Genomic DNA, 27,692 nt, shown 5'->3' with positions numbered 1-27,692 from the left:
ATACTTCTACACCAGAAGTACGTTCATGTCAAGTCAATCATGTTTCCTTTGAACTGTTAAATCTGAACAATTTTTGTGTAATCATTCCATCTGAGGTTCTCAACGATGACCCTCTGTCCAACTCCCCGTATTAGAATTATGTTCCTCATTATGATCATGTTTGCATTGAGGCCTGGGCTCCAGACCTTGCTGTCTACGGTGTAGTGGCCCTCTCGGTCGCGTCTCCTCCCGTCCGACTGGCGTTTGAGGCCTCGGACCGACATGTGCCTGATGACGGCTGCCTCCTTGGGGAGCGGGGGAACGGCCGGTGGCATGTCCTCAGCGTCGTATAGGAGGGGCAGAGGGGGTCGGGGAGGAGGTGCGTCCTCCACCTAAACACCATCAGCACAAACAGCGTGACAACTCCCCCAAGGTTCAGTATTTAACAATCACAATATAACCTCTATATTACAGCCTTTTCTTTAATTAAAACCATAAGCTTCATCTCTCTATGTTTTTTAATCACTGTTGTTTTAGACTATAAAATTGTGTTTGCTTTAAAACATCTCACTACTATTTTGAGATATTATGGAGTTGTTATGGCAGTGGTAAAATATGCAAATATAAACTACAAGAAATATTGTTTTATCCCCCAGCTACTTTTTAATTGGCTCCGATTTCATTGTTTTTGGAACGGATATACAGTACTGTATGTGTGTGGGTGTATACTACTTACCCACGTTGGCACTGAAGTGTGTGTTGGGGGTGGCTGCCACTGGATAGGGGGGTTCTCTGTGATTAGAGGGCTGCTCCTAGACAACCTCTCTCCCAGAGCAGGGGTCACACACCGAGAAGGCACGGTAGACTCAGGCACAGATGGGGCAAGTTTCCGCTCTGAACGTGCACACACAACCACACACACACACACATTACATGCCTTTTCGCTGGCTGTATAAAAATAGGCATACAGGTGGCAGGTATCCACTAGGTGGTGCTTAATAAGCACAAGGTGACAACCTCTTTACCTGGGTTCTGCACTGAGTTGATGGTGATTTTATAGTTGGCTTTGTTGGTGCTTAAACCTGCCATAACATCTTCAATCCTCCACAGCTCTCTCTTCATTTGAGATTTCTCCTGTTGTATGGGCACACACACAAACACACATTGGCACAGGTTCTCTATTTTTTTTAATAAAAAAATACAGGGCAAAGGAGTCTTGTTGAGTAAGTGTCACAAACACATTTATCCATCCACCAAGCCCTCAGTCTGTCTGTCTGTCTATCTTTCTCTCTACACACACACACACACACACACACACACACACACACTCAAACACCGTGTACCTGTGGGTCGGTGCAGAGCTCCATCTGGCCCTGAAGTGCTTCTCTTAGCTGGAGCACACACTGTTCCTGCCTGCAGTACTCCAACCAGGAGCGCTCCATCTCCTACACACCAAACAGAAGCACACTACACTTAAATACACTTAAAGTCACACACAACATGCAATGCTCAGAGCAACAATAACCCTCCATGCAGACTAATGTCCTATTCTACAGACATTTAACTCCATTTACTGTAACTGAAATAGTATCATCATTAAAAGTATGTGTGGGTGTTTTCATATGTGTATGTGAGTATGTTCTACAAACGTGTCTGCTTGTGTGTGTGTGTGTGTCTGTGTGCACGTGTGTGTTTGTGCTTGAGTGTCTTTTACCGTGGAGACCCAGGAAATCTCTGCGCGGATGTGCACCACGTCCTCCTGCAGTAGTTTCTGCTGGCAGGCGATCTTCTCGGCGTGGGCCGGCTGGTCCTGGTACAGCTCCATCTGCTGATGGGACACGTCGAGCACCGACTCCAGCTTATCCTGACACATGAAACAAACATGACAGTCCCACTCAGATAAAGAAGCTCAAGAAGACACTCAAAACATACATTTTTAATTACACTACGTACTACAGTGAGAAGTGGAGGATGCTATCATTATCCTGAAAACGTCACATGGCGTATTCAACACTTTGGTATATTATGCCATATTTATTCTATAGTGACTTTAACATAGTATGTCAGTTCAGTAGTCCATGTCCTCTACCTTACCTTGTCCTCTTTGAGTGCACTGATCTTGGCTTGCAGTTCCTGGAGGATTTTGTCTTGCTCACACAGTCTGCTGAGTTGAACCTGCAGGGGGAGCCAAAGAGCTGTGTGAGAAAGGCAGGAGAAGCAACACAGCCACAGTGACTGTTCACAGCTCATGGTTGTACACCTGCTCTCAAATCAACCAATTAAACTAAGCCAATAATAAATCTCACTGAAAACACACCTTTGAAATTGTATTATATTCATGTTTTAGATAAAAAGCTAATTTTCCATCTTATAACATAACACAGTATAACACAGACAATATTATTGGATGCTAGAGGAGTTTGGTACAGTACGCAACACATGCAACTTGTACATGAAATAAAATACTGTATCTCCAGCACTAGTTGTAAAATGTATGCTCCTGTGTTTTATTTTTATTAACAGCACACTTAAAGTGTGGAGCTCATAGACTCTGTAGGAGCTCTGTTAGGAATTCTCCCAACAGCAGGCAGCCCGGCTCGCAGATGTGTCCATGGTTTGAACATTTTCAGAGCATAGCAAGCGGTAAGGAACAGGCTCTAGTGGCTCACTTAGAACAAGCAAGGATGAAATGTTTGCTTTGAAAACTGAAGTTACCTTTTCAGTGGAATAAACCTGAGGCAAGTTCAGATGTTGCATTTCCATGTAAATATATCCCCGACGCTGAATGGAATTGACTTTTCGGATGAAGATTAAATGCATCTGACTGGAATAATGAAGGGAATGCCAATGTGACTTACATCCATGTCGCTCTCAGCAACCTTCACTGGCTTCCCCGTCCGTTCCGTCATCGTGTCAGGGCCAATCACCTGCGTGGAACAGTCACTTCATGTTAGAGAGCCCTGCATCAGTGCTGCCAAGCCAGACGTCAAGACATGTTCAACTGTCTTCTATTAAGTCACTATTCTACAGGAGATAGTAAACTATGTCACAACAAATACAAAAACGTGTAGGTAAAGATCTACTACCACTGCAAATATAAAGATTGGAGTTTGTTCGGCATCTCAGTGTATTTGGCTAATGCCGGCTGAGCTAAGAGCTACGACAAGAAGCACAATATGAAATCAATGCTGTACAGAGGACATAGTAAACTATCACATCATGAGAAAGGAGCTAGCGCCTTTCCACACGCATACGTGATAATGCACTGCATGACTGCATGATTCCACAGACAATGTGAACAATGCAGTTTACTTGCTCATCAAGCTACAAGTGATCAATTTACAGAAACCCTGTGGGGCGTAAATGTCAAACAGAAAAAGAATAATTTTAGCAAAGACCTTATAATATCTCAGTATTATAATAAGCATAAAGATGGTGCTTTGTAGTCCTAATGGAGAGGCCAAATTAAATATGATATGAAGAGAGCATATTTCCATGCTGCTGTTTGTGATTTCATTTCAATTCCAGTGTCACCAAGGTGCTTCATCACCCCTTCAGAGGGCCCGTGGGGGGACACGTCCCACATGCACTGGCTCCACCCGACCGACCAATCAACCGACCACACACAGCCTGCGAACCAATCACGCACAGTCACACGGACCAATCACACACAGTCACTGTGGCATCACAATGGTATGCACAAAAAAGGCAGGGGAGGTCACAGGGGCAGGGGCGGAAGGGTGGCAGGCCGGCGGCCAATCAACACGCAGCTACGGACATGGCGATGAGGGGCATGGTGATAAGCCATGCTGAGAGGGAGGAGGAAGGGGGGAGGGAGGGTTCGAGGGGGGCGGAGTGGGAGTGGGGGGGTCTGGGGTGCTAGCCGGCAGGTGTGCTTACGTTCCAGTGGAGGCCGAGGCCTCGTGCAGTGCAGTTCTGTAACAGACTGTGCACCGTAAGGATCAACGGCTCTATGCTTTTCATCTGTGCCAAGCAGAGAGAGGTCCGAAGGGGAGAGTAGGGGATGGTCAAGAATAATAATAATAATAATAATGATAATAATAATAATAATAACATAAGAGCAGAATGACCAGTCTGCATCATCTGTGCCTGCTGCACTACACCAAGGGCTACTTGAACAGCTTACATTAAGTGATCTGCGAGGTAAGCTCATGATTAAAGACAGAACATCAGTTACTCCCCATTGTCCCTTCACAGTATTGTGGGATGTGAAATGTGAATAGGTCACTGAGCTGCTGAGAGCACATGTTAAAAAACCTGAAACCTGAGAGTTACAGTTGGGGCAGAAGAGCAGAGGAAGAAAAAGAAGAAGAAGAAGGGATGAAAGGAAGGAAAGGAAGGAGAAGAGGTTAGGTGGAGAAGAGACTGGGACAGGTGCAGAAGACATGCGTGGGATCGCAGGGTCCCACCTTTAGGTCCAGGTACTCCAGGTCTTTCTTCAGCTGCACATAAGTGTCATCCACCTTCAGACAAACAGACACAACGCTATGTGTCAGCTTTCATAGCATACACACATGCACAAACACACTGCTCTTCAGAGAAACCTCAGGTAGTCTCCAGTTTTCACATTACATATGTATTTCTTTAAAAGAAAATGCAGAATGTTGTGTGGTTTAACTATCATAGCCCTTAAACAGTGAGTACCCGATTTATAATGCTAAATGGCTATCATATAGAAAGAAGAGTTGAAAAGTGTGAAACCTGGCAGTAATGTTGTCTCTCTTATACTGTAAATGCAGATCAGATTTCATGCAACTCACAACATGTGTGCATTCAAATGATTTCATGGATGTTTGGAAAAATAAGAATGAGTGTAGGACAAATATGATAGTACAGTGTGTAGTCATCTATCCATAGCTGTGATTAAAAAGGCTATGTAAAGGTACAATCAATTTAATGATTGCATTTCCCTTTCGTGAATTCTCATCTGAAGTCAGTGTAATTTCACAGGGATAACTTTCTCCCACTTGCACTTTTGTATGGTCAATTTGAATGCACCCATGTTTGACCGTCCAAGTTACTGTTTTCTCTTGGGTGTGCAAAGCGTATTATGCTCAGCTAACGCGGCAAAGCTTGTGAGCAAGATGAACCAGGCACATTATCTAACAGATATCACATCCATAGCTCAGAGAGGGAGGGAGAGAGAGAGAGAGAGAGATGCAGAGAGAGAGAGCGTATCAGTTAGTGGCTAGATGTAAACTTTGTACATCAGGCACACACGACGGAATGCTACGGCAGGGAATTTAACATCCACTCATAAAACAAACAAACAAACAAACAATAACCATGGCAGCTTAGCAACGGTGTTGATGAAAGACCATGACATGATGCAGTTAGGTCAGCATGACATAAGACACGCTACGACGATGATGAAGCCCATGGATGCAGGAGCCAGCCATCATTCTGAGAATGGACAACCAAGCCAGGGGTGTGTCCAGCACAGGCATCATGGCACTTGTAGACAGTGAGACACACACACACACACACACACACACACACACACACACACACACACACACACACACATACAGACACACAGGCACACACACACACACGCACACACACACACACACACACGCACACACACACACACACACAGGCACAGACGGGCGTCCCTGGAGGCCCTGACCTGCGCTCTGCGTGTGGGGGGTGCAGGGTCTGGGGCACGGACGTGGGCACGGGCATGGGTGCCCAGATGGCACCGATCCAGGAGGGCATGGGTGTTGCTGCGGACCCCTGACATCAGGGCTTGGTGCCGACGCAGCTGGATGAGCAGCAGGGTCAGCTCCTCTGGCTGGCGGAGGACACGAGCGCACTGGGGGTCAAGCTTTGCATAGGGCGGGGGAAGAGTTGGAATGGTTGGAAAGTGGACAACAGGTATGGGGATATGTAGGCTTTGGGGAGTTGTGGGTATGATGTGAGCATTGGCTTGGATGAGAGGAACATGGTTGTTTATATGGGTACTGGCATGGAGGGCATAAATATTGGTGTTGACATGGGGTTGACATGGTCCATGATAATATGGGTGTTCGAGGAGGTTTGCATTCGGGGGAAGGTGAGAGTTGGCAGGAAAGGTTGGCAGGAATTTGGTGGTGTGGACTTCGGAAAAACAAATGGGTATACAACAACAATGTGGGAAATAGGATGGGAAGGGCACAGGGAAAAAAACCAAGGACTCTGACAAGATCAATAGTGGCAGAAACATGACAGGAGATGACTTCCCTGAGCCAACCAAAAGATCAGGGAATGAATGACAATATGGCGTTTGAACTCAGGAAAGTGTAAAGCAGGCAGTTTAAATCTGATTTACCACATCTGTACATATTCCCATTGATCATTCAATGATTTTCAATTTAACCAGGAGATGAAAGCCATTACTGTGGCAATGTTTCCTGCATCCAAGTTATTTTGGTCCTAAATACATGTTTATGACCAAACAGAATTGAATGAAGTTTGCTTCCTGACAGAGACACCAGTCTACAGCTGTTCCACACATCTGGTTCCTGCCTTAATGGGGGATTAGATTGCCGTCTCACTGAGAGGCCTCCGTTCCACAGACGTTGCTTTAGTCAGACAGAAAGAGAGAGGTGTCATAACGCTATCATCACTTTTCGGTGGCAGAGCCGCTTACCGTTTTCCCATAGAGACTTGGCGCGCTGACTGTGTGGGTTATGTAACCTGACGGAGGCATGGAGCGTCTGTCCACAGTCGCCGACTGGAACAAACAAACATAAAAGAGAAACAAGTAAACAAACACAGCTGTCATAACATCCCCCTTATTCACCTATGTCACGCTTCATCCTCCATTAGTGGTTTGTCATGTGGCAGGTGTTTGATGTGGAGTCGGCACCTTGTGTGTATGCTGTCTCCGTGGCGATGCAGACGGTGGCACCTCCACCACCGGCCTCTGGTCCAGTGGCTGGACGGTGACACGGTTGGCAGGGGTGTGCTGTCGCCGGGGCGATGGCTGTCTTGTTCGTGGTGGCCCAGGAGGGGGGATGTCAGCCAGCGTTGGGGGCACAGGAATGGACCGTGGTTTGTCCTGGAGGACGCAGCATTTCCAATTACACACATGCATGTGTTCACACACACACAAATATATTACATGCACACACATTTCTACAACCAACACACACACACCATTCACAGACACACACAAAGACACGCACGCTGGCATGCGTGCACATACGCACAAACACACACACACACACACACACACAAAACACACCTTCCTTTGGGTTGCAGAGTAGCCCAGTCGTGGGCCAGGGTAGTCTGGGCTGGGGTTGTAGAGGGGGGCGGTGGGACTGGCGTGTCTGTACCGCTGGCGCTGCTGCCACTCGTAGAGCTGCCACACGGTGGCGTCCTTACCGGCCGCCGGGGGATGGCCGTGCGTCAGCTGGAAGTGGCTGACGCGGTCCTGCGCATACTTGTAGTCGCTGGGCAGCCGGTGGCGCTGGCTGGGCGGGGTCTTTGGCAGGGTCTGGTAGGACCGAGACTGATTGGGTGGGTATGGCTGGGGAGGGTTTGTGTGGTACGACTGGAGTGGATTGGAGTGGTAGACCTCAACTACTGTGCTGACAGGCTGGGTGGACTTTGGCCGTCGTGTAAGAGTCCTGCAAGAGGAATTTGACAGGTGGAGTAGAGATCTGGGTCAGATATTTCACCAAACATTTATAAAGTCATATTAGTATATAGAGCTATCGCAATGTGTGTATCGGAACGTCACATATTACCAACCGTCACGTATGTCCAACCTCTTACGTGTATGTGTCACTTAATATTAATTTCTATACAAACCAAGACGGCGGATTCCTAATGAAACGCAAGCACCCACACCATAAGTATATCTAAATTAGCTATGTACCAAAAATGACATTTTATCGTGACTCGAAGAGCTTGTAAACTGTCTTGTAAGGCTGCGTGTACAAATCCGCTTGGAGCTCCAGTGGAATTTTGAATTGCGACGAGAATTGTCGGGCTAACCGTTGATGTGCCTTGAGAAGGTTGGGAATAGGCACCCACCAGCCCAGCACTAAACTCCGAGCGTGGTACACAAAATCGGATATTTCAGGCAGAAATAAATGGCTATGGCAACTGAAAATGTAAGGTTCATTTATCAAATGTTATTTTGAAGTATTAAAAAACATTGTTGTTTTAGAATTTTCGAATGAAATGGTTGGTAATTAGTACGTTTACGATATGTTTTTAAAATTCGTTGGTGGTTGTGGTTGTGTCTAGAGAGAGTAAGTATGTCTCTATGTGTATGTGTGTGTGTGTGTGTGTGTGTGTGTGTGTGTGTGTGTGTCATAACCATCATATCTGGTGAGATGTTGCTAAATACATATGTCTAGAATCAGATATGTGTGTCTTTTGTATGTCTGTGAATTGTTGGTGGAACTCTATCTCTATCTATCGAAACTCTATCTATGATTTTTCTGTTCTGCTCAGTGTGTGTGTGTGTGTGTGTGTGTGTGTGTGTGTGCATGAGTGTATGTGTGCACAACCCTTACGCTCTCTGCTCGTCTTTCTGAACTTTGACCCAGTGCTCCACCTGCTCCAGCATGCTCTGCCTCTGCGCCTGGACGCCGCTCTCCGCACGTGGGGTCGGTCCCCTGCTCACCACCCCCACCGCCATCCCCACGCCTCCCCCGATGCCATTCACCTCGGGGAGGGAGCCGTTCGGCACGGTGGAGGGGGGTCGGGATGGGGGACCCCAGGACGAGGGACCTCGCGACGGACCCCGCGACGGGGCGCGGGACGGGGGCCGGGAATCGGAGCCCGTCAGGAACGCCTCGTTTTCGCCGGTGGCCCCGCTGGAGGGCGCTTTCCCAGCATCCTCCTCCACCGAGGGAGCCTCCAGGGCCATTTCCTGGGCGGCTTCCTCTTTGTCTGGTCTCAGTGGGCCGTTGGGTGGAGCGTCCAGTTCCATGGGCCCGGGGTTAAGAGGTCTGACTGTGATGTGATTGGTCTGTGGCTCGGCCGCTTTATGCTCAGGCTCCATCTCTTCCGCGTCCATCAGATGCTCGGACTTCTCAAGTTTCTCTGACACTCTGAGACAGACATAAACAGAAACTTGCAGTCAAGCTTCCAGCCAGAAAAACACATTCCACTCTGAAAACACATTCATCTCCCTCATCTCCAGCACATATAAGTGAGTGCTGAATTAATATGGTTAGTGGACATAGTGACATATGATAGATGGACATGTCAACACACCTTACATTGAATCCTACTATAAATTAGGGGTGCATCAATGTCCAACCATCAATCCAACACTGACACAAATACCTGCATTGGGTATCTTAACTATGCAGGGGTGATCTACAGGACCAAGCTATTCAATTCAATTCTATGTTGTATTACTACACCTACTTGGTATTGGCCGATACCCCAAACCCAGTGTCAGTATTGGGACTGAAAAAATCAAAGTGACTTTTTGTAGAATATGCCCTTCTGTCACAAAATGTCACAGGAGTTGTTGTCAAATGTGTACTCCTGTCACAAAATGTCAAGGTCAAGTCTGGCCCTTTGAGATGATAGGTAGGAGACAACCTTAGTGCTGCAGTAAGTGACATAACAGAAGCTGAATTACTCCCAGATAATGGACTGATTTACTTGGATTTGCTGCATGACAAGCTCCCCAAGAACATTGTTGGCATGAAGTAAAGGGATGCTGCCTATAAAAAGCATCCTTTCAATCTGAAAAGGCCACTATTCTCCAGCATGCTTATCTAAATTACACGAGAGGGCATTATCACACCATGTGTACTGGCTCATAGCACAATAGGCCCCGGTCCTTTCCCTCGTCACAAGCAGGTGTCTAATGGGCTCCTGGCAGCGGCTAACCCTCAAATAGCAGAGAACAGGTGACATGATGCGAGTGAAAGCCAGCACTCCACTCACACTATCTTCCCCCAGAGAGATTGTCTCTAAAAAGCGTTGCCTAAGAGCTCGTTCAGTGATAAAGCCCATTCACCTGCATATCAAAACTATAAAATTGAAGCCTTACTTCACTCAAAACACTCAAACTGAAATCTTAGGCGTTACCAAAGGAGCGCCTGTACTGAACTGATCCACATATCTATATACCGGTATTTAAACAAGTCTAATCCACTAACATGTGTGTCTCTCATTCGGAGTTCTCAAGTCTGAGGCCCTGATTACATTTTTGCCTGTCTACACACTTGAAACTCAGCCTGCTTCAATGTGATGAAATATGTTCTGCATCCTGGCCATGCATATGAAACTGTCCTCTAGGTTGGACGTCCCCTCTAACTGTCTTCCTTCAGGCAGGCGGCTGGCAGATGCTCGCATATGACTCTAATGGCAGGAGTGATGTGATGGGCTCGACACATACACAGAATGACTGGCTTTCACAACGCTCATAAATCTCTCCCCACACACACACACCCACACACACGCACACACGCACACATGCACACACGCACACACGCACACACACACACACACACACACACACACACACACACACACACACATAGTAAGGTATAAATACAACACACATAGTCTGTAAACACACTCTCACTCTCTCTCTCTTTCTTTCACAGTGGATTGGCAGGTATGGCAGAGTGTGTGTTCATCTCTCCTCTGCACGCATCAGCTTAACACACTGAACCTGAGCAACACATGCTTACACATACATTTGTATATACAGCACCTAAGCACATTAACATGCACATACACACATCAGCTTAATATGCAGTGCCTCAGCACAATAAGACGTCAGTGCTTAAACAGACAGCATAATGCGATCCAACCCGCAGTCCAGACACACAAGAGGAGGACTTAATAACAGAGATACATTTTATGAAATGAAAACAATATGGAGAAAAGAAACTATGAAATCAGACAAAAAAAAACCTGTCAAACCTCACACAACCACCACCAGCACAGCTGTGATTTCCCCATCCTTATCTCACTCTCCACTGTGCCCTCTCTGACAACTCAGGGAAGATAACAGCCAATGAGACCACAATGCGGGGTAACAGGACACGCTGCCGTTATTGCTTTTATATGGAAATGACTTCACACTGGACTGTGCAAAATGGTGCTGGCTAGGGAGAAATGAAATGTGTACACTGTGCAGTATGCGCCTCCAACACAACACAAACACACACAGCCTTCTGCCCACCTGTTGTTTGTGAATGCATGGCATGGCTAACCCATGTTTAGGTCCTTATTCATTTCACTGGGATTTCTACAACCAACACATATCACAGACGCACACAAAGACATGCACACTGGCATGCGTGCACATGCGCACACACACACACGCGCACACACACACACACACACACACACACACACACACACACACACACACACACACACACACATCTTCACTCATAGACAAACAAACAAATTCATAGCACTAATTACAATAGCATTGTTGGACTTTTATGAATAATGTCGGTGTTGGATTTGTATAGTTTATGTCTGCAGTGTGTATGTCTGTATGTGCGTGTGTGTGTGTGTGTGTGTGTGTGTGTGTGTATGTGTGTGTGTGTGTGTGTGTGTATGTGTGTGTGTGTGTGTGTGTGTGTGTGTGTGTGTATGTGCGTGTGTGTGTGTGTGTGTGTATGTGTGTGTGTGTGTGTGTGTGTGTGTGTGTGTGTGTGTGTGTGTGTGTGTGTGTGTGTGTGTGTGTGTGTGTGTGTGTGTGTGTGTTCTGACCTCACACCGTGGTTCTGGTGATTCTGCATGAGAGCTGCCTGGTTCATGGCTCGGATCCAGCCATTCATGTCCTCCTGTGTGTCTGCGCTGAAGTAGTACGTCCTCATGCCACCATGCTCCGCCTGTGAGCCAATCAGAGAGCTCTTACTGTAGATGAAGGAGCGCATACCCGTGTGAGTAGCCTATGGGCAAAAAGCAGAGGTCAGCGGTTAGCCAATCACAGTTCAGTAGAAGTAACATCAGCATCATAATCTATGATATACAGTATCTATATTGTAGGGGTCAGATCTACATACTTGCTTGATCAAACTTGATAGATCTTATACAACTCTACTCATGCCGAAATACTGTTAGCTGAAACACTATTCTTCAAGCTGTTCAATAACCTCAGGCATTGTGGAAAATTGCTCCTCATTTATGTGCAGCATCTCTCCTGAATTCACTTTGAAAACAGTTCTGGTGCAGCTTCTCTTATTTTTTGGAGGAAAACCAAAGGCTCCAAACACATTTTTGATGAATTACTGCAGTGTGAAATTCCCAATTAGGTTTGCATAGACGGTAGATTTAAATATGCGACAACCTAATGCACTCAAGTCTGCTTGTTTAAAGCCATGCAACAAGGATATGTCATCTGCATTCACGCCCCAGAAAGCATGTTTAATCAGGAGTATGGTGACACTACAATCGGAGCACCAAAAACTCATACATGAATACTTCCATTTGTGGGAAGTCAAGCGAATAAATGACAGCATGATGGGAATATATTTAGAGGAAGAAGGTCAATATAAGGTTGTAAAGAAACTGGCAAACACCCGCAGGACTGCAAATATATGCGTTTGGTTCTTCATTAAAATGCATTCACGGCAATTAATTACAACAACTTCACTTTATTTCTAGGAGGCTTAGAACTACTTCTAATACACATCTAGGAGAGTTAATAGCTAATGTGTTGGCAAACAAAACTCCAGATAGTATCTAAAACAGACCAAGAGCTGATCTGGTGCTGAAGGATGGCTGAAGGATTTATCTACATAATGCACAGGGAATCAATGATGTAACTCAGAAAAGCATTACCGTCAGACATGCAAATATTATGCATGTAAAACAGGAAACCTGTCAGTTCACTCTCACCCCTCTCCTTCTGTTTTACAAGCACACACACACACAAACACACACACACACACACGCACGCACACACACACAGAAACACTCACACATATGGGGTGGGCTATAAACCTCTTAAGGCTCATGGCTGGGGTTGTAAAGGTCAACGGAAGGACCCTTATGGATAAGGTGTGTGTGTGTGTGTGTGTGTGTGTGTGTGTGTGTGTGTGTGTGTGTGTGAGAGAGAGAAAGAGAGACAGAGAGAGAGAGAGAGATAGAGAGAGAATGTGTGTGTGTGTGTGTGTGTGTGTGTGTGTGTGTGAGAGAGAAAGAGAGACAGAGAGAGAGAGAGAGATAGAGAGAGAATGTGTGTGTGTGTGTGTGTGTGTGTGTTGCCCGAAACTCTTACAGCAGCAGGGGTGGTTAATCTGCACTACATCCTCTTCATGGCGAAGTTGATACCAATTAAGAACAATTAACACTACTGTTACACTGAGGAGAAAGATTTCTGAGTTCATTGTATCCATTGTATGTCATTACTCCTGTAATACTGCTTACCTTTTATTTAAATATTCTATACACAAATATAATATGTTTGCTGTAATGTCACATGACTCTGACGAAGGTTATTATGCGAGCGCATAAAGAATAAAAACGAGCGCAGATTCAGGAATCGAGAACATAAATACAGAAACATTTGAAAGCGAGAGCGAGCAGAAGACAGTGAACGTCATTTCTGCAAACGTCATTTGAACGAAGCACCAACTCTCCCACACAAACACAACACACATAGGTCACCGTACAGCACGCCTCTCACCTCTCCTCCTTTTGGTAACATTGGTTCATTTTTTCTGTCTTTATCTCTCTCTCTCTCTCTCTCTCTCTGTCCTCTCATCCTCAGGCTCACACTGAGAGGATCGCTAACAATAGCCGCAGATGGTTTTTGTCCTCAGCCTCATCAGTGTTTGGGCTGCTCTATTTTAGGGAGCTATCAGATTATCGTCCGAGGCCCGGTGCAGTACCCCTGGCTAACGCGCCACTTCTGCCCCGGCTCTCTGAGCTGAGCCTCTCCGCGGGGAGAGGGAAATAGAACCCCTGGAGGGGGCTTTAGGAGCACCGGGGATTAGAATCTATATTTCATTAAAAAATAAGACCTGGAAGAGAACGGAACAAAAGCAAGAATGAGACATCATGGCTCACACTGATATGGGTTGTTTCAGTCTGTCCTTGATATACGGTATATATATATGTATATGTGTGTGTGTATTATATATGTGTGTGTGATTTTATGTAGGGAATTAGCCTAAAGTGTGGAGCCACATTTTAATTGATTCTTTCATCTGACTCACAGGGACAAAGAGAGAACTTTGAAGCCATAGACGCTCCCAGGTCGTGTGTATGGAACGTACAGTGTGAGATTGAGGACTGCTTTGAACAGGCTGCAGGTCATGCATAAAAGAATATCATAAAAGGTCAGGCCCCTGGCTGTGATGTGACAGCTCAAAGACACTCCATAAGGCAAAACAGCCCACCAATCAAAAAAGCACATTCTTTTTAGTGTACTCTCATTGGCTGATCGCACACAGTCACGTATTGTGAAGTTGTTGGCGTTAACCACAATGCTACTAAGCGGCTGGAATCTCCTGGGTGTTAAAAGATATGTGGGCAAGAGCCGCAACGACAGCTCACACATACCACAGCTCATGGGCACAACACGTCACACAGGGCTCATAACTCATGGGCACAACGCAACACACAGTCACCAACACACACAGGCACAACTATACACCACACACTGTACTGATAGCATATGGGAGGTGGAAAGGGGAGGGGAGCTGCCTCTCAAAATACAGTGGCATTAAGGAGAGCTTTGATAGGGAGGGGCAACAGGTGTTATAGAGGCACATTATAGAAGGAGTCTCTAGTACAGAGGTGGGCAAACTGTGGCCCACGGGCCAAATCCGGCCAAATCACGCATTTAACTCTGGCCCGCCGATCATTGAATTAAGTTATCATAGGCTGCTCACTATATTTTTCCTTCACTGCAAACTGCTTTTCACTCTTCTTAGAGAACGTTTACGATGTCAAAACAGCATGTTACATAGAGATGACACGTTTTGGGTCTTCTCTTAATTTCCATTGTAGCAGATCTAACTTGAACGTTATGCTACTCCATTTAATTGGGAACGTGTCTGAGCGCACATGAGAGGGAGGCAGAGAGCGGCAGGTTCCAGCTGACTTGTCATTGTTGACAGGCCTAATTGATATCTCCTTTTAATATAAGAAACTTTTGAAAGGAAATCCTGAAGGCAATAATAGTTCCCCCTGGCCAATTTTCAAAACCCAATGTGGCCCTTGAGCTAAAAGGTCTGCCCACCCTGCTCTAGTAGAACCACCAACTAAGTGGGGGATCTGAATGAAGCACTGTGACAGAAATGCTGTCTGTGATGGAAAGGAGGATTCCAATAAAACATTCCTGACACAGGCTTTTAAAAATCTACAAAGCTAAAATAATAAAATTAATAAATTGAAAATATAAAAAATATGTTCTACTTGTTTGCACTACAAAGACAGATTTTTCTCTCAGTAGGGGGGGTGGGGCGTGCGCCATCCCCGTTGGTGGGAGACAGAGAGGTGCAGAAAACCACTGCAGTTTATGGTCATCATGAACAAGCCCTTCATGGCCTGTCAGAGGCGATCAGAAGCGTGGGAGGGGAGTGCTGACCGGCTGAGTAAGACAAAGAGGACCCTCGGGCACTTTAGTCACCTGGACACAACCAGCCTCCTCTCAGGAACTTGTATCAGTTAAATGCCCACCTTCCCTCCCTAGGACCAACCAACCACCTAGAGCCAGGCCATCCGTGTGAATAAAAACCTGTTCCAAAGCAACCTGCTGGTTAAAGAAAGCTAAACCAAAACAAACTAAACAAACAAACACTTACCTCCACTCCCAACGGACAGCAGGATGGTGTAATAAGAGAACTACCCTAAGCAGAGGGCAGAGACACGACGCAGGGCTGGGAATCTTGTGGCTCTTTAAAAAAAGCAGCGCTGAGCCCATGGAGGACAGGTGGTCAGTGGAGGCCAGGGGTTTATGGGTGTGTTGCACGAAGCAGGCTTATTAAAGACCAGATGGCATGGACCGACATGCCACTGGTGTATAGATGTTTGGCTTTTTACGATGGGGAGACAATGTCAAAGCTAATGTCAAAATAAAATAAATAGTTTGTGACTGTGATAAAGGGCATGGCTTCTACACTGGAACAAGAAACTGGCTACATACCTAGGAGCAGCTCAAATGACAAATAGCTGAGAGTAAACAAAAGTTCATGACATATAATGAATGGTCTCTGACTTTGCTTGCTGTTTTCTGCTCTATGTTGAAAATCTATTCGAATTTGAGAACAAAAAATGTTGACTTGCAGCCAAAGAGTAGCAGCCGGTTTCGAAGATCAATAATAGCAGGTTGCTTGAGGAGCTCTGGGCTAAAGCTATGCTGATGTGACATTTCAGGTGAGGTTCCCAAGCCAGGGAAAGAGAAAGGGGACCGCCTATTTGTTTCCCTGAGTAAACAAAACAAGTATTCATGCACAAGAATGTAAAATGTCTTCCTCTCAATCTGCCTGCTTTAATTAGCAGCAGTTTCATTCCCCTTCAAAAAGTGAAAATAAACTTCACAGCTGCAGGTTCCTGGTCACCTGCAGAGAGAGGATGGTGGCCTGTAAAGGCCAGACCTTACCTTGAAGGCAAACTTGCGGCTGATGTGGTCATCGGGGTCGACTGGGGAGATGACGTAACTGGGCAGAGGAATGCTTCCTAGGACCGACTCCTCTCTGCTGTCTGCCAAGAGTATACAGCATTACACACACACACACAAATACAGAGAGAGAGAGAGAGAGAGAGAGAGAGAGAGAGAGAGAGAGAGAGAGAGAGAGAGAGAGAGAGAGAGGTCACCAAGTGCTCTATTATCAGCCTGTTCCAGCCAGGCCTCTGTCCTCTCTAACGCCTTGGGCATCCTGGTGCCAACAAACCCTTCCCTCAGCTACCCCCGCCCCCCCCCCATCACCCCTCTCCCCACCCTGCCACCCCCTGTTTTCTATTCACTGCATCACTCTCTCTCTCTCTCCCTACCTCTATCCTTCCCTCTCTCTCTTCCTCCTCTCCTCACCTCTCCCCCATCCTTACTCTCACCAGGCTGCTAATATCAGCTTTAATTCACACCTTTATATTTAGCCACGCGCACATTAAACAGAGCTGTGATCACTTCTTTCCACAGGACTGTGTGAGAGTAGGGATTCGCCTGGGTGTGTGTGTGTGTGTGTGTGTGTGTGTGTGTGTGTGTGTGTGTGTGTGTGTGTGTGTGTGTGTGTGTGTGTGTGTGTGTTCCCATGTGTAAGAAAGGGGAACAGAACGGTGGCTAAGAAGGTGGGAAATGGGAGTGAGAGTGTGTGTGTCTGTGCGTGCACGTGTGCATGTGCATGTCCAAGGGTATGCAGAAAGCATGTGTGTGTGTGTGTGTGTGTGTGTGTGTGTGTCTGTGTTTGTGCATGTGTGTGTGTGTGTGTGTGTGTGTGTGTGTGTGTGTGTGTGTGTGTGTGTGTTTGTGTGTGTGTGCGTGCCAGTAATCACATGCATGTGTGAACTGGGGTAGAAGCTGTAACTGAAGGGTAAGTGTGTGTGTGTGATGGGCGATAAGGATGGCTAGTCTGAAGGACGTAATGGTTAAAAATAAATTCATCACTTGGGCCGTAGACCTCTCTTATCGCCACTCTGATGGATGGACAGGTGGCAGCCAGGCAAGCTGCAGCGGCAGGATAAATTACCCATAATGACCAGTCTACCCCCGACAACACCAACCAATAGAGGAGCAGCGATGTGGAGTCAGAGCATGTGTGCATGTGTGTATGAAGGTCTAAAGCATGTGTGTATGAAGGTATGCAGGCACACAAAGTATAATGATTGTGTGTGTGTGTGTGTGTGTGTGAGAGAGAGAGAGAGAGAGAGAGAGAGAGAGAGAGAGAGAGAGAGAGAGAGAGAGAGAGAGAGAGACTGCAGATGCCATTATCACTTTGATAATACCATTAATCAGCCTCCAACTGCACACTGCTGTGCAGAATTAACATCTAATTATATAATTACCACTTAATTACCTGGGTCTACATGTTAGGCATGCAGGAAAGTGATAAAAAGGAGAGAGGAAGAGAGTTAAAGGGGGGGGGGGGGAAGAAAGAGAGTGTGTGAGAATGTGAATGAGAGGGAGAGGGGGTGAGAGAGACAGAATAAAGAGAGTGAAAATGGAGTACAAGAGTTGAAAGTCTTGACTACACTAAAAGTTTAAAAGCGTTTTTATAAATGCCTCATTCCATCTGTTTTGGCCAGGGTGGGGGTGGCTGGAGTAATCTGTTACTCTTGAAAGATTAAGTCTCAGTATTGGCCTTATGTAAGGAGATTCCATCACAGCACTGAGGAGACATCAATCACCAAAAATGGTGGCATTCTTCATAGTGTATGCATAAAAAGGATGCATCCTCCTTTGGACCCATGGGATGGCTTCTGTATATTCATTGTCTGTTCATACTGTAGACCCATTGACTTTAGGATAAATTGTAAAAATTTCTTCATACAATACGTATATACAAGGCAAGACATATACAGTACATGTGTACTGTATACAACACAGAACAATTACAGCCTGAACAGAGTCTGTGGTTTGAAGATTGAAGCCCCAGCGTTGCATTCAGAGCATTCAGAGTACCTTTTGTTCTGCTCTGGCTCTGTCATACTCAACATCCTGTTCCTGTCTGTGTACTTTGTGAGAATATGTGTGATTTGCCATTCTGACTCACCTTTATAATAAAACAGGCAGTAATCAGCCAACACGAACCATTTCCTCTTCCACAGACGCAAGCCTGAGCTGTCCTGAAACATAAACGCACAATTAAAGACACATTCACAATGACGTACAAGCACAAGCACAAGCACACAAGCACACAAGCACACACACACACACACACCGGTGGGAGTATGCCATTTGTACCGCTACCATGCTGAAACAGTCATAAAACTACGTCTACAGTGGTGAAAATAATTATCTAGAACACACGCACAATTATCTTGAGATACAAATGCACCACAATATCAGTGCAATTACACATCATTAGTCAAAATACATTAAAACTGTCCCAAGGTTGTTCCAGCTCAGTCACGCCGCACTAAAGCCGTACAAACATATTATCACTACTCATCTGAAAGAGCCAAGCTCTGAAGAAAATTGTTTTGCTCAGGCAGTTGACTGAAGGAAATAAACCATTCACACCATTCCCAGAATTCTCAGAAAACACCACAAGAAGTAGCCAAGACACTCAGAGTAAACAAGATGTTTGTTTGTGTGTGTATGTGAGTGAGCATGTGTGTATGTGTGTGTGTGTGTGTTAATAGTGTGTTACTGTGAATGGGTGTCTGTACATCTGCTAGTCTGAAATAATAGGTTTTGTTTGCTGTTTACACCAGTGTGGGTGTAATTGGGCGCGTCTTGTGATCCGAGGTCCCTTTGATTAGTGTGTGTCTCTGTGCGGGGCGGCTCATCCGCGTCACTCATTCTGGCTAACTAAACAGCACCTGAGAGACTCCTTAGCATAACACAGACTCAAGAGCCTGATGACATTCACAGAAAGTCTGCATGACAGCCATAGCAACCAGGAAGTGTCTTTTCGAATGTCATTTATTACAAGGAAATAAACAAGAGTATGCTGTAATATTCTGCAGTGCCTCCACAATAGACCTGTGCCGTTCAAGGATCAGACAAATGCAGAGCTTAAAGCAAGGAACATTTCTGTTATCAGACATTTTTGAAGTTGTTGTATATAAAATTATCTTTTTTCAAATCTTAAACAGCCTGGCCCATGCCTGAAATCAGGCACAGTGCCTGAGAGCTTTAAGCCCTGCAAATGCAAGGCTTTTTATTTGTTATCAGCCACATTATGAAAAGTTAAGATTAAAGGAAAACTTCGGTCTAAAATCAAACTAGGACTATAATTATATTAATCAAGGTAAGTTTTGAGTAAGATCGGATATAGATCAGAGTTTTCCTTTAAAACATTGGATATAGATGTTCATAACTGTTACAAGCTAATGCAATCTGGCTCCATTTATTTCCCATCAACAAGTCAGAACGTGCTCCTCATGCTAAACATAATGCTGGTAGAGCATTAAGCCGTGGCCCACTGGTTAGCACTCTGGACTTGTAACCGGAGGGTTGCCGGTTCGAGCCCCGACCAGTGGGCCGCGGCTGAAGTGCCCTTGAGCAAGGCACCTAACCCCTCACTGTTCCCCGAGCGCCGCTGTTGTAGCAGGCAGCTCACTGCGTGTTCACTGTGTGCTGTTTGTGTTTCACTAATTCACCGATTGGGTTAAATGCAGAGCCCAAATTTCCCTCATGGGATCAAAAAAGTATATATACTATACTATACTAGAGGGATCCTCACATTACCCAGGGAACTTGTGTGTGTGTGTGTGTCTGTGTACGTGTGTAAATAATATGTAGGTGATTGTATGAATGTGTAAAATAAGTGTGTGTATACATAAACACTTATGATTGTGTAATATAAGCATGTGTGTGTGTGTATCTACTTGTGTCTATCTCACCTGTTTATATAGCCATCCCCGCACCACCACAGGAATGTTGGGGTTCCTCTTGATAGACTGCTCCCGCTTCCCAAAGCTGTACACACGGCTGGACGATCTGAGGCTCTAAAACACAGAGACATCAAATTCTACCTCTCATTCATTCATTCAATCATCCATTCATTCAGTAGTGTAATAGATTGTACCACTATGGTACCACTGAGAATTAGTGAGTATTGATTAGAGCTGGACTTGGTTAAACGGTCAGAACTATCTCATCAAAGGTTGTTTAAGAGTACCCTACTAATATGTCATGCCTTCTGACTGTCCAAAATGACATTGAAACCGTTGACAATCAGACAGTATAAAATGAATCCTCACAGCAATCAAAATGAACTTTTAGCTATACAGTTGTTATGGTCTGAGGTCTGTCATGTAATACTCTATTCACTGCCACCATATTCCTTACATGCAATCTCTGTGTGTCTGTGTTTGTTTGTACTGGTGCAGACATAGCTTTATGTGTACCCAGTCAGCATTGCTGCGTAAATGTCTTCTGTATGCTTCAGACGGTTGTAAGTGGGAAAGGCTGCTGGTTTTTTGGTCTCTCCAGGGTAGAGACAAACGCTAATTACAGCAACGAGGACTAACGAAGCGTGATCAAAGTGACGCCTCGGGATCCCTGTCAAACCGACTCCTGTTTTGCGCTGCTGTGTTTACAGAAACGGCTCGCAGCCGCGCGTGTGGGTGTGAAGCGCACGCTGGCGGAATCCTACGTCACATTCTCCTACATTTTGCCTATTTCTCTACAGATTCTGTTGCGAAAATACATCTGCACTCAGTCAGGAGTTCTATGCTGTCTCTGTTGGTGTAGGAGTCACTATTACAGCAGAGAAGGCTATGGTGACTCCTCAGGTACTAGCAATGCAATTGCCACCCCCATGGGACTATAATGTCTGTCAGAGTGCAAATCAATCACTGACCGTCACAGGCCGTCTGGGACCTAACAGACTGCAAGGTCCATGACACAGATCAGGACACGGGTGGGCACACAAGATAAATGCTTTAACAGAAGAGCGCTTTCACAGGTAACCCTTTCACTACCAGAGTCACACTCTGCCTCAAAGCAGAGAAACAGCACAGCCACCCATGTCAAGTTATAATAAATCAGGCATATAATAAACTGAGATCATTCATCATTCAAACATCATTTCTGGGGCTAAAGGCCCCAAACCATTTCAAAATAATTCAAGCTTCATTAATAATCCAAAATGTTCCTTCACAGCGAAATAAATTTCATTTCATTTTAGAGAAGAAGGCCTTAGATATGGCCCATAAATGAAATATACAGTATATTAGGCTGTCAATACAATGCTGTGAATTGTAGCTAAGGCAGTGCAAATGCAAGGGAAAGGACTCTATGGTGACCACATACTGCATGGGAGGGGTGTATGTGTTTGGCTAACTGTCAGGAAAAAAAGCTGAGTATGCCTTTTCTTCTATGGAAAATAACAATAGACGAGCAGCAATGCTCGGTGCTGGGGAGACTGTCTAACTATGTATACTAAATGTACAGTCCAAGTACCCTTATTTGGTTCGGTGTTTCAGATAAGTTCACGTTCTCTTATTGCCCGACAGACAAATGCATCACTAATATGTATAAATGTATAATGTATAGGAACATACATGCCTTCCACAAAAATACACTTTATGAGGGCTAGTACCTACTTCAGAATCTGCTAAAAAAAACTGCTCTGCTTGCTGGCTAGTAGCTACCATGCTCCATTTAGTTCCAAATTCCTCTTCTCAACCCACTAATTCTTGGTAGACTTTTTCTCCCAGATCAAACACTGAGGATTGGAAGTAAAAGAGGACGTCCTGTCTTACCTTGGAGGTGTGGTTTCCGGAGGCTGGGGGCACGGTGGCGGCAGTGGGTGCCTCGGTGACCTCACTGGGAGGGTAGGGGTCCGTTTGGGGAGGCTGCAGAGCGGACATGCGCACCGTCACTGGGGGGCTGCAGGGGGCAGAGATGACAACTGTGTTACACCTCACAGGAGACCCAGACAGTAGCACACTCAACATGGAGCGTGAATATGTGTATGTGTGTGTGTATGTGCGTGTGTGTGTGTGTGTGTGTGTGTGTGTGTCTGTGTGAAATATAAGGAACAAATAAGAAGAAACCACAATGGCAGCTAACAGAGGGAGAGTGGGAGAGGGGCGGTGGACAGTGACTGAGAGAGAAAGCAGAAGAGAGAGAAAGAGAGAGTGCAAGGGAATCTGAGCGTGAATGAGACAACCCTGGGAGTGGTCTGGCACTTAGCAAACTCATCAGCGAGCAGAGCACAGGTGTCTGTGTGTGTCTGCTGTGTAGTCACCTGCGGCTAGAGCCCTTTGTGCTTCCCGCTCACCTGAGCCCTCTTCTCTCCTTCTCTCCTCTAGCTAGCAACAGGTGTCAGGTGACAACTCATAACGCATTCCAAACACCAGGGCACATCCAGTCAAATGCGAGAGGGGAACGTGCTGTCTCGTGTGTCATGCGTTCCATAATAGCAACCACATGAGAGTGCTAAGTACAGTACATGTGTGTATGTATGAAGGTGAATGGGGGGGGGGGGGGGGGGGGGGGTACTGAGGCATGTGCACATGGAGCTAAGGCCCGTGGAGGGAGGGCGACAGATTGATCAGGGATTAGCTCTGTGCAAGGACCCTCGTCCAGCTGTACGCACAGGGAAAGCCTGAGCCTCACTGAGCACCACCACCGGGGTCAAGTTCTGGCATCGAGGCTGACATCATCATATCATATGTCCTCTCAGAGTTGGCTAAGCCAAGTTCCGGTGGGGATACATGGTAAGGACATACGGAAACAAAACAAAACAAAAGTCCAGGAAATTACTTTTTTTCTGTAATCTGAGTCATCTGAGGTTTCACCTACAAATGATATCCACATAAGAGATCTGCGCGGAAGCCCAGAACAGTGAAACCTGTGTAAGCATGAGTCAGCACCAGAACTCAGGAACGATCTGGTACTGATTTGGCTGATCTGCACCAGTTGCGATCCAGTCCGATAGCCCTGAGACTGCAGGAGGGCAGCACTGTGCGGGAGGCATGCTGAGTCGTCCCTTTCCTTCCTCATTATGAGGCCTTGAGACTCCAGCCTTGTGGAGTGCTGTGGAGTGCTGCCACTCTCCCCCTCGCCGCCCTGGACTTCCCAGCATCTGACCCCCCCCCCGTCCTCCCGTCCTCCCCTCTCCTCTCCGGCCTACACACTCCCTTATCAGCCCCTTAATGTGAGAGGGGGGATGACAGATCCTGCCCTTAAATGGCTGCTCTGGGACCTGCGTCCATATTTAGCTCAGTAATTAGACTTTGGGGGGGGCAAAGGGGTGAGGAATGCTGTTCCAAGGGCACCGAGCATAGGGAAGGGGGGGGAGAGTAAGAGAGAGAGAGAGAGAGAGAGACGGAGAGAGAATGGGACAGGGAAAGAGAGAGAGAGGGGAGAGGGAGAGAGGTGGGGGAAGAGATTGACAGAGCTTGATGAAAGGCTTAAGGAAGCCCTCCTCCCATCTGGACACAATCAAGCACCTCAGAGGTCGGCCGTAATTAGCTTAACTGCTAACTGAACAACAACGGTGCCGCACCAACGCTGCGAGAGCGGGATGGATGCGCTCGCTCTACAGTGGAATCCTGGTGGCCCATGACCCGTCTGTCACTCCCCAGCCTCTCAAGCACAACCGGGCTTCAATAATTCATTAAAGGCTAAGTGGGCCACTTCACAGACAACAGCTGGGTTTTTTGGAGCCAACCCAGTGCATATATGGACGGGTCAGGCCCCCGATCTCTTCAAGAATCGGCGGCGGCCATGTCTCGCGCTAATGGGGTTCCCAAATGAGCCCTTTGTATTGTGATCATGATGCTTGAAGTGACAACACAATCAGACGCTTTCACAGAGAGGCTATCTATTAGACTACAGTCTCTGCACAAAAAGGACCAGGTGATCTGGTGCCAGGAGAACAAATGAAATGGATTTAATCTCAGGAAATAATTCATTTTACCTGACATCTCTGAGCTGACCACAGATTGAATTGAAGAAAAGACACAGACAAAGGGCATTTCACAAGAAAAACATCAAGAAAGCCTTGTCCAAAAAATGCATAAAGCACTAAAATTGCCATGCCCTTCATTAATGCACAACTGCATCACTGGTCTGACAACAGCATACATTATACAAGTGAACCTGCAGTATGTAATTTGATACCGCCAAATTAGATCCGCAAAGATGTTGACAAGAAGAGTCTGGTCAGCTTCCATGTTAATTTATTTCATTAAAAACCGCAGGAGTGTAACAGTCCATGAAGTGTGTGCGGTTCACGTCAGGACAGGGAGAGCAGAGCAGCTGTGAGTCAGGCTCTAGTGCTTCTACCTCCCTCCCATCCCTGAGTGGACTTATCCCCACGGGAGGATTCTCAGTCAGACCGCCTCGCCTCCGCTCACTTCTACTACCATTACACGCGCAGACAGACAGACAGACAGAAAGACAGACAGACAGACAGACAGACAGACAGACAGACAGACAGACAGACAGACAGAGATCCAGGGCTGGACGCTGGCCTAGTCCAGTTCAAATCAGGCTCGGATCTGTTCCAGAGTGTGGAAAGTGGCTTTCAAGGTGCAAGTTCAGAAGTGCCAAGACCACAGGCGGAGAGGTCAGAGGTCAAGAATTCCAGTGCGTTTGCTGTTCCTCCGCTCCGTGTCTGTGTTGCTCTTCTTGTGCTTAGGAACATTTTGAATGTAGAGTCATTTTTGGCACTTCATACAAGTCAAATCCTGGAGGCCAGTGAGTACAAAAGACTTGTCATAGCAAGCACAAGATGCTCTGAGCAGAACCATGCTTTCTCCTGCACACGCACCATCCCTTTAAGAACCATTCTCCCTGCTCCCATTCAGACTTTAGTGGATTAGTAAAAAAGAAGCCCAAGCATTCATGTTGCCTCTGTTGATGCTGATGAAAGACTGATGTTGAAATGACATACAGTGTTGAAACCTACTAAGGCCAGGACCCCAAAGCTGTAGGACTGAGGAGGATCATTTCATTCATTCACCTGTTGAGATGGTCCATTCAGGTTCACTGCATAAGGAAATGTTTACAAACGACAAATAGGCTTTCAGGAGCTGTGGGATTGACACGACCTTGCTAAGACCTGTTAAGACTCGGCATCTGTTCCTACCGAAATATGCTGTCTTCCCAACAAAATGGGTCTGACTGCTGCCTGGCAACCTGCCCCAGGGGCCTCAGGAGAAACTTCAACTCAGTGTGACGGCAGGAGTGTGAACCTGTTCCCAGACAGGCAGACTCTGAGTCAGCCCAACGGAGGACAGCGGCTGGAGACTAAGCCGAACAAAACCAGCCTCAAAAGCGAAGTGGCAGCAATATCCAGCCACCGAGGGGAGATTCAGAGCAGGCCTGACAGCACCTAGACTCGCCACTGAGACCAGCCAAGCGCAGCAGCTAACTCAGAGCTGGAAACCCCGGCCAGGTGGCGCCACATTCACCATGTTCACCAACTACCGACTATCCATTAAGACCACCTCTAAACATCTCATCAGAGTGCCCTTTTTCATGGTTCTATCATTTAAGTCTCTCCCACTGTAAGTAATGTGCATCAGTTAGCAGTTAACATGGTGAGAACTGAGAGAGTAGATAATCATAATCTGTGAGACGCTCACAAAGCTGCTACTACAGCAACACTTTGCAAATCACACCAGAAATGACAGCGCTTATGTAGTTTGTCATACTGACATTTTGGATCTGGAAAGAGCAGTACGCATCAGCACCTAGTCTGCTGTGGTCTTTTGCACCTTCATTAGTAGACAGACCAACCTCAGGCATAATCATCCACACATTCAATCTCTCTCTCTCTCTCTCTCTCTCTCTCTCTCTCTCTCCATATGTGTCTGTCTCTATGCACTGTCATAGAGAGATAGAGAGATAGAGAGAGAGAGAAAGAGAGAAAGAGAGAGAGAGAGAGAGAGAGAGAGAGAGCTGCTAATGAGAGAAATCCATCAGCTACTGGCAGGACCGACCATCTCAAGGCGACCTCCTCAGCCTCTGGAGTAAGAGTCAGAGTCATAAGTGATATGCTAACAACCCAGCTCTGTACAAGAGCAGATATTCTCCTCCCAACTGTGCAACATGAGGATATATCAACCTTTGAAGGTTTCTTCAAAGAATGGCGCTAATGTAGATTTAATGAAATCAGGCTCAGGGAGCAAACGATCGTGCATAAAAAAAAAATCAAGCTAACCTAAGATTAGCTTTCCTCCAAGGTAGCCACTTAAACATTTATAGTGCCATCTAAACTTTTTAAGAAGTGCTCTGAATAATTTGGTATGTATCACTGATATATCCACTGTAGCCTTGATTTTCTTCTCTTTTTCTGTTTTCTTCTCTCCTTTTTCTTCTTCTTCTTCTTCTTCTTCTTCTGCCTCTTCACCATCTCCTTCACAAATGTTATGATACAGGCTTCAGAGTAGCATTCAATGCTGAGGAATCTCCTTTGTTGTGAAGCAGCCTTTGTTCTACAGCGTTCTCATGTTTATTCTATGAATGTGCAGCCAGGGAGCATCCTAGCAATATCCAGCTGCTCCCCTCTCCCAAGAGGCCAGCTAGAATTCTACCTCAGAATCAGACACATGAAATATCTCTCACAAATGGAGTTGGTTTTATCTTGATAGCACAAAATGAGTTGCTTAAATATGGTGCAGTTGTTTAATTTCAAACATTTAACTATCCATGGAGACAAACCACCCACATTGAGGGATGGTACAGTTCAAAAAGGCAAGTCCCTACCAGCGTGTCTTAGCTCGAGGGTGTGAAATTTAGGGCAAGTGCACAACGATGTTATTAAAAACTACAGTGCCCTGCTTAATTACTTACAACATGGAAACACATCATGAATTACACACTATGTACAATGTGCTGTGAATTCCTCACGGGCAAATGATCGCAGCTTTACGTGTATAAAAGTTACATAATAATTTGTTTTCATCATCAGTCAACATCACAATGATCATGACCCCCCATACCCTATGAACATTAACAGTATTGGTATTCTCAAGATTCTGCTACAAACACGTTTCCCTAATTGGATTACATCAAACCAACAGTTTTAATGCCAGCTCTCTCTATTCTGTTTGATCCCAAGGGGTTTCAAAGCACTAGTCTTACCAGTCAGAGACACTCTGCTCGGCGTTACATAAAACACAAGCCAACA

At 46.0% G+C, this 27,692-nt stretch overlaps 1 protein-coding gene across 5 annotated transcripts in view; it reads right to left on the bottom strand.

Moving 5' to 3' along the window:
* The window catches only part of plekha7a (pleckstrin homology domain containing, family A member 7a), a 77,145-nt gene that overhangs the window by 5,875 nt on the left and 43,578 nt on the right, over positions 1-27,692 (bottom strand). For all 5 annotated transcript variants that reach the window (XM_042108953.1, XM_042108954.1, XM_042108956.1 and 2 more), the window contains 17 exons: positions 22,309-22,435; positions 20,443-20,547; positions 18,645-18,717; positions 16,538-16,638; positions 11,695-11,876; positions 8,511-9,050; positions 7,229-7,613; positions 6,851-7,042; positions 6,632-6,715; positions 4,410-4,463; positions 2,838-2,906; positions 2,074-2,154; positions 1,694-1,843; positions 1,323-1,424; positions 1,005-1,113; positions 716-873; positions 186-371 (listed from right to left, as the gene is read on the bottom strand). In XM_042108953.1, coding sequence (XP_041964887.1) covers positions 186-371; positions 716-873; positions 1,005-1,113; positions 1,323-1,424; positions 1,694-1,843; positions 2,074-2,154; positions 2,838-2,906; positions 4,410-4,463; positions 6,632-6,715; positions 6,851-7,042; positions 7,229-7,613; positions 8,511-9,050; positions 11,695-11,876; positions 16,538-16,638; positions 18,645-18,717; positions 20,443-20,547; positions 22,309-22,435 — 2,698 coding nt within the window. The remainder of the gene's footprint in view (positions 1-185; positions 372-715; positions 874-1,004; positions 1,114-1,322; positions 1,425-1,693; positions 1,844-2,073; positions 2,155-2,837; positions 2,907-4,409; positions 4,464-6,631; positions 6,716-6,850; positions 7,043-7,228; positions 7,614-8,510; positions 9,051-11,694; positions 11,877-16,537; positions 16,639-18,644; positions 18,718-20,442; positions 20,548-22,308; positions 22,436-27,692) is intronic.

The sequence above is a fragment of the Alosa sapidissima genome, chromosome 11, assembly GCF_018492685.1.
Source record: "Alosa sapidissima isolate fAloSap1 chromosome 11, fAloSap1.pri, whole genome shotgun sequence".
In the NCBI taxonomy this organism is placed as follows: Eukaryota; Metazoa; Chordata; class Actinopteri; order Clupeiformes; family Clupeidae; genus Alosa; species Alosa sapidissima.
This window is presented reverse-complemented; position numbering and strand designations above follow the sequence as displayed.